Source organism: Mixophyes fleayi, chromosome 12, assembly GCF_038048845.1.
Source record: "Mixophyes fleayi isolate aMixFle1 chromosome 12, aMixFle1.hap1, whole genome shotgun sequence".
In the NCBI taxonomy this organism is placed as follows: Eukaryota; Metazoa; Chordata; class Amphibia; order Anura; family Limnodynastidae; genus Mixophyes; species Mixophyes fleayi.
Window position 1 is genome coordinate 76,644,341 of NC_134413.1, and position 12,090 is coordinate 76,656,430.

General features: G+C 39.0%; 1 protein-coding gene across 2 annotated transcripts in view; it reads left to right on the forward strand.

Moving 5' to 3' along the window:
* The first annotated feature begins 2,750 nt into the window (after positions 1-2,750).
* LOC142108891 (SLAM family member 9-like) overlaps positions 2,751-12,090 on the forward strand; it is a 101,617-nt gene continuing 92,277 nt past the window's right edge. Inside the window, exons 1-2 of one of the 2 annotated variants that reach the window (XM_075192852.1) lie at positions 2,751-3,045; positions 7,579-7,893. In XM_075192852.1, the coding sequence (XP_075048953.1) occupies positions 2,997-3,045; positions 7,579-7,893 (364 nt within the window). In that variant the 5' untranslated portion in view covers positions 2,751-2,996. The remainder of the gene's footprint in view (positions 3,046-7,578; positions 7,894-12,090) is intronic. The other variant, XM_075192851.1, reaches the window with a different exon arrangement.

A 12,090-nucleotide genomic window follows, 5' to 3' on the forward strand; every position in this document is an offset into this window, starting at 1 on the left:
GACTCTGAATGGCATCTATATAAATGACAACTATTCAATTGACAATCCACGGATATACAGGAAATAATGATAGTAGCTTCTTAGCAGCTATAACAGTCTGCACTGACATTAACTGAGCTACACAGCTGATATTTAGTTAGTATTGCCAGTCACTAAATAATTCACTCAGTAATGCAAACAGTATCCACACAAGTAGTGTTATCTAACCAGCATGACATACAGGGATCTAGTTTGATTTTATTTATGGTGTTTATACTTCATTTGATTTCATAACTCACTATAGCCTGGACATAGGGTACAATAATGTTGGTGGTAAATGTATTTTATTTTAATAGATTCACAATAAATGCTATATTTTAAAATTCAATTCACATAACATAATTTAGCCTGCTATAAAGAGATCAGAGACACATCCTGGCAGTGTTTCTATTTAGGAATCTTTTTCTCCTTCAACTTATACTTTCTAGCAGGGACTGGCTAAGCTGGGGGGCTGGGGGGCATCTGCACCACGAGTCAGTCTGAAATTGGGCTGCTTTGTGCCAGGTCTGTGGGCCACCTACATTTTTTTTCTCTTTATAATGTTCCTAATAGGCTGCTGGACCAAGTCTCGTTCTCCCAGCTTAAAATTTGCCAGCTAGCCCCTGCTTCTTAGTAAATTACACTTAGTGGATAAATAAGAGACTTCCAAGAGCACCGGTCGCTGGTGCGTGGAGCAATGTGAGGGTGTATTTAGAGGAGGGGAGTTGGGAACAGCCTATCACTTATGAAGTCATAAACATATCCCTGGTAAATGCAACTCACCCCCAAGATAATACGACCACGCCCCCAGCATTACGTGACCACACCCTTCTCCTGAATTACTAAATTACTAAATTCAAATGTTGGAGGTATGAGCTATGTAAGGATACAAGCACAAAGCAGAAATACGTGCACAAAAAGAAAAATCAGTGTTAAGGGCAAGAAAAAGCTTCTCGAGATGTTCGCTTTTACCAGCCGCCTTTCCAAGAAACTAGATATGTTCCACAGTACTTAGTTGCCCCTAGGACTTAACCTTGGGCAGCAGTAGTTGTTGATTTACAATTGCCCGGTGGAGTGGACAGAACATGGAAGAAGAAAGTAATCAGACTGGCACTTGCCAAGTGGAATGGACAGCACACGGCAGCAGGTAGTGAGCAATCAGGATATTATTGACAGAACACGGATTGATCTGGCACTTGACTGGTGAAGTGGACAGCACACAGTAGGAGGTAGTGAGCAACCAGATTGTGTAGTGTTGCAAACTGACATTCAGACAGGCAGGGGTTAATGCAAATAACAGACAGGGCACAGTTTGTTCCTTTCAGGATAACCCCACCCTTTTAAGCACCTGCTATGAACCTATACATTGATTGAGCAACTTCCACTTCTGTATTGTTTGAAAGGCATGTTGGTGTCAGTAGCTGATGGGGAGTGCTGGCGGTGTATTGCCATTTGGAGACTTCTGGGGCACCTCTTGGTAAGTTAGCTCTCAATTTAAAAACACATATATGTATGGTCCAAATATATGAGACTCTCACTGTTTAGAGTTAGGACCACCCTATTAGCAAAAGCACTGTGGAGTGGCCGGTGGCTTAAACATACATTTGCAAATGTGTGCAACTGAGACTTTGCATTTTTATGTACAAGTAGAAATAGCCGCTACTTTGCTGGCTATAGCAGTGTGCTGGGGGATTTTTCTCTGTGTTTGTTCCTTTTAGGATAACCCCACCCTTTCAAGCACCTGCTATGAGCCTATAAACTGATTGCGCAACTTCCACTTCTGTATTATAGGGCACAGTATGGACCAGGGCAGGTAGAGATATATATTCAGATCCGTTTAACAAGCTAAGTGTCAGGAGTGGAGAATACAGCACAATCCTTTAACAATCCAAGTTAAACACTGATTACAGAACAGGTTAGTATACAAGGCACACTAGGTCAAGCAGGTACTATCCTCAGCATTGGTATGCTGCCAGGAAGAGGTTTGTAAAGGCAGCAGCACCAATCAGAAACTGCGGGATGATTAGCTGCATGGGTCTGGTAAGTGATTGCACAGCTCAAGCTGCCAGACTGAGAACTGAAAGAAGTTTGTAACTATTTACCTAGCAACCAGCTGATTCAGTGAACTGCAAGAATGATCCTTCACATAGTTAGTAGTAGCAGTACTTTCACAGATCAGATAAACTGGAGATAACCTTATTTCTTAAAACTCAGGTGAATGGCAGATTGGTTGGAGAATAATAGATTTATTCAGTGCATCTGTTGCACGGATATTACACTTTTTTTTTTCTAGGGCCGTCTGGACTACAGAAATAAAAATGAAAAGGAAACCAAACAACGATAATATTTTAAAATAAAAATAATAATACCTGCCTGGCAATAATCCCTGAGCAATTTAATGGGTGATTATTAATATAGTTATAGTATTATTGAGTATAACAAAATGATTCCAGATCTCACTATTCTGTATCCCTCAATCTTCTTTTCAGGCAGTTTATTGCTACATAAACATATAGTGCCTCATTTGCCAACACAAATTGGTTGACGTGCAGCTCTCAGCCTTTAACTGTGTAGCCGAACCCCCCCCATTTGGGACCTTTATCTCTACCACGAATTTGTGGAGCAAGATGACTGCTGTTGTGAAGGAGCAGAAGTGTCCACAGACCATTGTGAGATGTTGGGTGGACTGAGGACATCCCTTGCGATGTAATACTACACCTAGTTCTACTCTGGTGCAGTGCAAAACAGAGATCTAAATTTGAATACAGATAAAGGGAGGAGAGCTTGTTATACCGTGTGCAGCCAATGAACATTGTAAATGAGGTCCGCATTGTGCACACCAAAATACATTACATTACCACTTCCTTTTTTCATACAACTAGACTCGTCAGTATTTCCTCTCAGAGACTTTATGTATTGTGTTCTGTATGTATTTCTGCCGTCAAGTAAAATAAGAAAACATGAACGAGTGAAGGACAATGCTGCGTCTTTCCATATTGGTCCTCCTGACGCTTCACCATCACACATGTGAGATTATTTGGTTTGTAATCTATGGATATTTAGCAGTAGTCAGTATTGTTTTATAACATTTAGTTTCTCTCAGCAGTGTGTACTATATGACAATAGTATATAACGGTATATTGGTGTGTACTATATGACAATAGTATATAACAGTATATTGGTGTGTACTATATGAGAATAGTATATAACAGTATATCAGTGTGTACTATATGACAATAGTATATAACAGTATATAGCTGGGTACTATATGACAATAGTATATAACAGTATATCAGTGTGTACTATATGACAATAGTATATAACAGTATATTGGTGTGTACTATATGACAATAGTATATAACAGTATATAGGTGTGTACTATATGACAATAGTATATAACAGTATATCGGTATGTACTATATGACAATAGTATATAACAGTATATCGGGAGACTGACCCAGATTTTGGGAGTCACCCGGATATTCCGGGAGAGTTGGCAAGTATGATATAACAGTATATCGGTGTGTACTATATGACAGTAGTATATAACAGTATATCAGTGTGTACTATATGACAATAGTATGTAACAGTATATTGGTGTGTACTATATAACAATAGTATATATCAGTATATTGGTGTGTGTGCTATATGACAATAGTATATAACAGTATATTGGTGTGTACTATATAACAATAGTATATATCAGTATATTGGTGTGTACTATATGACAATAGTATATAACAGTATATCGGTGTGTGTGCTATATGACAATAGTATATAGCAGTGTATTGGTGTGTACTATATGACAATAGTATATAACAGTATATTGGTGTGTACTATATGACAGTAGTATATAACAGTATATAGCTGGGTACTATATGACAATAGTTTATAACAGTATATAGCTGGGTACTATATGACAATAGTATATAACAGTATATAGCTGGGTACTATATGACAATAGTATATAACAGTGTATTGGTGTGTACTATATGACAATAGTATATAACAGTATATTGGTGTGTACTATATGACAATAGTATATAACAGTATATTGGTGTGTACTATATGACAGTAGTATATAACAGTATATTGGTGTGTACTATATGACAGTAGTATATAACAGTATATCGGGAGACTGACCCAGATTTTGGGAGTCACCCGGATATTCCGGGAGAGTTGGCAAGTATGATATAACAGTATATCGGTGTGTACTATATGACAATAGTATATAACAGTATATCGGTGTGTACTATATGACAATAGTATGTAACAGTATATTGGTGTGTACTATATAACAATAGTATATATCAGTATATTGGTGTGTGTGCTATATGACAATAGTATATAACAGTATATTGGTGTGTACTATATAACAATAGTATATATCAGTATATTGGTGTGTGTGCTATATGACAATAGTATATAACAGTATATTGGTGTGTACTATATAACAATAGTATATATCAGTATATTGGTGTGTACTATATGACAATAGTATATAACAGTATATCGGTGTGTGTGCTATATGACAATAGTATATAGCAGTGTATTGGTGTGTACTATATGACAATAGTATATAACAGTATATTGGTGTGTACTATATGACAATAGTATATATCAGTATATCGGTGTGTACTATATGACAATAGTATATCACAGTGTATTGGTGTGTACTATATGACAATAGTATATAGCAGTGTATTGGTGTGTACTATATGACAATAGTATATAACAGTATATTGGTGTGTACTATATGACAATAGTATATAACAGTATATTGGTGTGTACTATATGACAATAGTATATAACAGTATATCGGTGTGTACTATATGGCAATAGTATATATCAGTATATTGGTGTGTACTATATGACAATAGTATATAACAGTATATCGGTGTGTACTATATGACAGTAGTATATAACAGTATATAGCTGGGTACTATATGACAATAGTTTATAACAGTATATAGCTGGGTACTATATGACAATAGTATATAACAGTATATAGCTGGGTACTATATGACAATAGTATATAACAGTGTATTGGTGTGTACTATATGACAATAGTATATAACAGTATATTGGTGTGTACTATATGACAATAGTATATAACAGTATATTGGTGTGTACTATATGACAGTAGTATATAACAGTATATTGGTGTGTACTATATGACAGTAGTATATAACAGTATATCGGGAGACTGACCCAGATTTTGGGAGTCACCCGGATATTCCGGGAGAGTTGGCAAGTATGATATAACAGTATATCGGTGTGTACTATATGACAATAGTATATAGCAGTGTATTGGTGTGTACTATATGACAATAGTATATAACAGTATATTGGTGTGTACTATATGACAATAGTATATATCAGTATATCGGTGTGTACTATATGACAATAGTATATCACAGTGTATTGGTGTGTACTATATGACAATAGTATATAGCAGTGTATTGGTGTGTACTATATGACAATAGTATATAACAGTATATTGGTGTGTACTATATGACAATAGTATATAACAGTATATTGGTGTGTACTATATGACAATAGTATATAACAGTATATCGGTGTGTACTATATGGCAATAGTATATATCAGTATATTGGTGTGTACTATATGACAATAGTATATAACAGTATATCGGTGTGTACTATATGACAGTAGTATATAACAGTATATAGCTGGGTACTATATGACAATAGTTTATAACAGTATATAGCTGGGTACTATATGACAATAGTATATAACAGTGTATTGGTGTGTACTATATGACAATAGTATATAACAGTATATTGGTGTGTACTATATGACAATAGTATATAACAGTATATTGGTGTGTACTATATGACAGTAGTATATAACAGTATATTGGTGTGTACTATATGACAGTAGTATATAACAGTATATCGGGAGACTGACCCAGATTTTGGGAGTCACCCGGATATTCCGGGAGAGTTGGCAAGTATGATATAACAGTATATCGGTGTGTACTATATGACAATAGTATATAACAGTATATCGGTGTGTACTATATGACAATAGTATGTAACAGTATATTGGTGTGTACTATATAACAATAGTATATATCAGTATATTGGTGTGTGTGCTATATGACAATAGTATATAACAGTATATTGGTGTGTACTATATAACAATAGTATATATCAGTATATTGGTGTGTACTATATGACAATAGTATATAACAGTATATCGGTGTGTGTACTATATGACAATAGTATATAGCAGTGTATTGGTGTGTACTATATGACAATAGTATATAACAGTATATTGGTGTGTACTATATGACAATAGTATATATCAGTATATCGGTGTGTACTATATGACAATAGTATATATCAGTATATCGGTGTGTACTATATGACAATAGTATATCACAGTATATTGGTGTGTACTATATGACAATAGTATATAGCAGTGTATTGGTGTGTACTATATGACAATAGTATATAACAGTATATTGGTGTGTACTATATGACAATAGTATATAACAGTATATCGGTGTGTACTATATGACAATAGTATATCACAGTATATTGGTGTGTACTATATGACAATAGTATATATCAGTATATTGGTGTGTACTATATGACAATAGTATATATCAGTATATTGGTGTGTGTGCTATATGACAATAGTGTATAACAGTATATTGGTGTGTACTATATGACAATAGTATATCACAGTATATCGGTGTGTACTATACGACAATAGTATATAACAGTATATCTGTGTGTATTATACGACAATAGTATATAACAGTATATTGGTGTGTACTATATAACAATAGTATATAACAGTATATCGGTGTGTACTATATGACAATAGTATATAACAGTATATCGGTGTGTACTATATGACAATAGTATATAACAGTGTATCAGTGTGTAGCATATGACAATAGTATATAACAGTATATTGGTGTGTACTATAATAGTATATAACAGTATATTGGTGTGTACTATAATAGTATATAACAGTATATTGGTGTGTACTATACGACAATAGTATATAACAGTATATTGGTGTGTACTATATAACAATAGTATATAACAGTATATCGGTGTGTACTATATGACAATAGTATAAAACAGTATATCGGGAGACTGACCCAGATTTTGGGAGTCTCCCGGATATTCCGGGAGAGTTGGCAAGTATGATATAACAGTGTATCAGTGTGTAGTATATGACAATAGTATATAACAGTATATTGGTGTGTACTATAATAATATATAACAGTGTAAGTTTTCCCATCACAGATGAGCTGTGTGTTCTGACACTGATCACACTGACCAGGTAAATGTAGATGTCACCCATACACCACAATGTAACAACCCCCCTCATTTCTTAGTGTTATCACCAAGTCTTATGTGTTATACAATATAGTGATTATTATGTCACCAGAACTGGGAGCTATAAATTATTGTGTTATAATGTTACATATAAATGTGCATCATGTATGATCCATTATGTAGAGTATAAGTTGTATCTGTCTTGTACTTATTAATCCAGTTTATCTGTCTATACCAGGTGTGTTATGTGAGGATCCCTGTGCACAGAGAACTGTATCTGGTATACAGGGAGGAGACGTCACTCTGCAACTGGATCAGACCGGGATCACATTCATTCAGTGGACTTTTCTCCCAAGTGCAGGAGCTGTCGCTACAACAAAACCTGGAGGATCTATAAGTTTTGTCAGTAACCGTTATAGAGGAAGAGTGAGCAGCACAGGAGATGGGTCCTTACACATCACTAATCTAACAGAGGATGATCAGAGGATCTATGCAGCATCTATACAGAAAGAGAGAGAACAGGAATGCTTACACTTTATTCTCACAGTATACAGTAAGTTATGGGTCGCTCCACTATACAGGATATATATATATATATATATATACACAGGGCTGCCGAGAGGGGGGGGAGCGGGTACATATTACCCGGGCTCGGCCATGCCAGGGGGCCCGGGCCGGGCCCTCTCCGCTAATTTTTTTAATTTATTTTTTTTAATTTTCTTTTTTGCGATGATTATTTTATATTTATTTTTTTTCCGGTGGGTGGGGTGGGGGTGGGGGTGTATTCGTTGGTGGGGGGAGCTGGAAGAAAAATAAACAAAAAAAAAACGATACTCATGTGATCGCGCAGCGCCGTGTCCCTCCTCTCCTCTTCTCCATTCACACTGACTGCCGGGCGTGACGTCATCAAGTCACGCCCGTCAGTCAGTGAGGAGCGCCGCAGCCAGCATGAAGAAAGAAGACAGAAGTGAAGAAAAGAAAGGAAAGAAGTTGACAAAAAGTAAAGGAACGGAGAGGCAAGGGGAGGAAAACAGAGAGGGACAGTACTATAAAGAAAGGGGAGAGAGAAACAGAGGAGGAAAAGAAGCAGAGAGCCACAGAGGAATAAAAAAGAAAGTGGGAAAGAGGAGCAGAGGAGAAAAAAAAGGAGAGAGGAACAGAGGAGAAAAAAAAGTGGGAAAGAGGAACAGTGGATGAAAAAAAGGAGAGAGGAACAGAGGAGAAAAAAAGGTTTGGGGGCTATTGAATGTTGGGGTGACTTTAGGGACAATGAGGTCTATTTATTAAATGTGACTATGAATTATTTAATGGCAGTGATGGTTGCAAGAAATAGGTACTGCTGGGGCTGTTTGCAGGAAGGGAAATAGGTTTATTTATTAAATGTGAATAGTATTATTTTAATGTTGGGGCTGGAGGAAGGCCTAATTATTAATCGTGGGTGCTATTGATTTAACGCCGGGGCTGGCTGTAATTTTCTAAATGTAGCCATTTTTTTCCCAAATAGGTTCTCCAACATTCCAGGATCCGGACAAGCCGCAACTAAAGAAAGCAGCAGCCACAGGTGGAGAAAGTGAGAAGAACAGGTAGGAGAGAGCAGCACAGTGTGTGAAATGTTGTGATTCTAGTAGGGACAATGGCAATTTTTGGTGAATGTTGTGCCCAATGTAAGGTGTAGGCCAAGACTGAACTGTTTGTGTACACACTGCATTCTTTGTATACTACACTGTGGTGGTAGATGTCCTGAAAGTCAGGAGTGCTGGGACATATGTGACGCTCTGGTGAATTGAAAGTCTAGTGATTTTGATGCTAGCTACGCCCCAATGGCGCATTTGCCACGCCCCCAAATGCATGACCACACCTCCAAAAAATTTTGCACCGCCATTAGGCTAGCCACGCCCCAACGGCACATTGCCACGCCCCTGAATGTATTACTAAACAACAAACATTTTTTGGGGCTTACTCGTCTATGAGGGGGGCCCCCATGCATTTGTTGTACCCGGGCCCTGAATTCCTCTTAGCAGCCCTGTATATATATATATATATATATATATATATATATATATCTGCAGATTTGATGCAGTAGGCGACAGGGTTTTGTATGTAGTGTATCTATAGCAGAGGTGAGCACTTAGTCTAAGTTACTAATATGGAGGTGTAAGCTCTAAAACACAGCTGCCAACCCGTCAGTTCTGACCGGAGGTTTGCATGCTCCGCTGTGTAATCAGTACATAGGCTGTGTCAGTCACCATCACAATATTGGACCTACAGGACTACCATAAGTTATTGGAGCCCACGGGTTATCGGTGTGGAATACGGGATATCGGTGTGGAATACGGGATACGGGTTATCGGTGTGGAATACGGGATACGGGTTATCGGTGTGGAATACGGGATACGGGTTATCGGTGTGGAATATTCTGACACAGAGGACTCCTCCAATTAAAATCCAAATCTTAAAAAAATGATTTAAAAAGAAGCAGACTTACCTGCATCTCGACGTTGGAGATGTCCGATGCTGACTGCAAGTGACTCCGACTACTGAGGTGTCCGTCAGGAGACTTTAACGCCATTGCGACTTCTATCCCTTTTAATTTAAAGCGGCAATGTCAAACCCCGCAGGTTAAATGTTTAAACACTTAACCAAACATTGCCGCTTTAAATTAAAAGGGATGGCATCCTGCGCCCATCGGACATCTCCAACGTCGAGATGCAGGCAAGTCTGCTTCTCTTTAAATCGTTTTTTTCCAGATTCTGATTTTAATTGGAGGAGTCCTCTGTGTCGTTATGGCGGTAATCGTAAAAAACGATTACCATCGGTAGGACCAATGCTGTGTCAGTGAATGACTAGGCTGCCCAGGCCACGTGTAGGCAGTCCATGGCCACATCAAGCACTACCAGGCCGGCACGATGATAGCACAAGACATTTAATAGGAATGCTTTCCAACCTGATTTATAGTAAGGTATTCTAAAATAAAACAATTCTCTGATATATTTATATAACAGATGGAGGAAAGTGACCCCTGCACATTGAGGTTTGGGCGTCCATAACTTCTGCAATGATCAGCTGTGGTGCTCTGTGTAAGGACGGATGGAGCACTTATCTCATGTAAATGGTGTAATGAGGTGTATATCATATGGAGAGCCTATTGCACCAATTATATCAAGCTGTGACACACTTACATATGATGTATATGAGAGGACAGAGGCATGGGAGCGAAATACGGCACATTTACCTCACACATGGATCTATGCATCAATAACATGCGGTTCAGCTAATTATGCATCGCTGCACATCGCAGTGATGCATATTTAGGTACCGCTATGATGCACGATGCCGGGGCTACTCTGGGAGCCCCGCGAAGTGACCCCTCTCCTGTGATCTTTTTTCCTGCTTACAGGCAGCTTAGCGCTGCCGGTGGCAGGAGAAAGTGCTGTGCGCATGCGCCCAGCACTTCTACTGTACCGGATTCTGCAAAGCAGACAGGCTTCAGGAGAATCCCATAGGAAATGACAGGTAACGTCATCCCGAGATGGCGCTACCTGTCCGTGCAATGCAAAGCTTATCAAACTTCATGCATTACAGAACATCGCAGTCTCCATAGTAATTCTCTTTCACCCTTATCTTTAGCCACTTTTCATTCTGTCTTCACCCTCCATCCATCTGGTTCCTTGTCCAACCTTCCTCGCTATCCCTTGATGACATTACCTCCCACTGCTCTCTCCTGTCCTTCTCCCACACACCCAGACCTCTGTACCAGCAAGGTGGTGTTATTGGAATCCTTCTTTCCCCCTGCTGCTCTTTCCTGGTTAGTCCCTCTGACCCACATCTCTCTTTTTCCTCCTTAGAGGTACATTCTACTGTCTCTTCCACCCAACCTACTTCCGCAATGTCATATCTACCTGTCTTCTTCTACAATCACACCCTTATCATTGCACTTGACTCTGTCGCCCAGTTGTCGCTCCAGTCTTACCCTCTATCTTGAAAAATGCTCCCATAGCACAGCTCTGGAGGAAGTAACACACTCATGCTGACTTCCTTTACTTCAAGTTCATTCTCTCATCTTACAGCTCTGCACCATCACTCTAAACAGTCCTACTTCAAGGCTCTTATTTCCTCTCAATCCTACAAATGTCATAGGCTCTTTGCCAACTTCAACTCCAACTTCATCCCTCCTCGCTCTCTACTCTCAACTTTGCTACCCACTTCCCCTCCAAAATTGAGTCCACTCATCATTTCTTCTCCCACCATTCCTTTCTCATCCCACTCTCTCCTCCCTCCCTACACTTGTCCCCCTTCAACCCTCCTCTGCAGACACAATCTCCACCCTCTAGTCCCCACTATCACCCTCACTTGCAAGCCCTTCTCTCCGCTATCTGCAGATGAAGTTCACACCCTTCTATGCTTTTCACCCCACTCCACCTGCCCACTTGACCCCATCCCCTCTCACTTCTTCTGCTCACCTCTCTCTCACTCTCGAGGCCTACTCCCTGTCACGCTGTAGGCCTATGAGGCTGAAGATGATATGACACTAACCGGTATTGGTGCCACTGGTCAAACAGGCGTGGAGTCTAACGTACCCCTGGTGTTCACCAGGGACCCCCGCAAGGAGGTTTGGACTTCGCAGCAGAGAGCACGCAGGTCGCGGTCCTGTTAACCAGTTACCAGTGTAGCGTAGAGAGGTCAGACGGTTCCGGGTCACAGCAATCAGGAATATCAGGTACAAAAGGGTAATCCAAAGAATAGTCGCCAA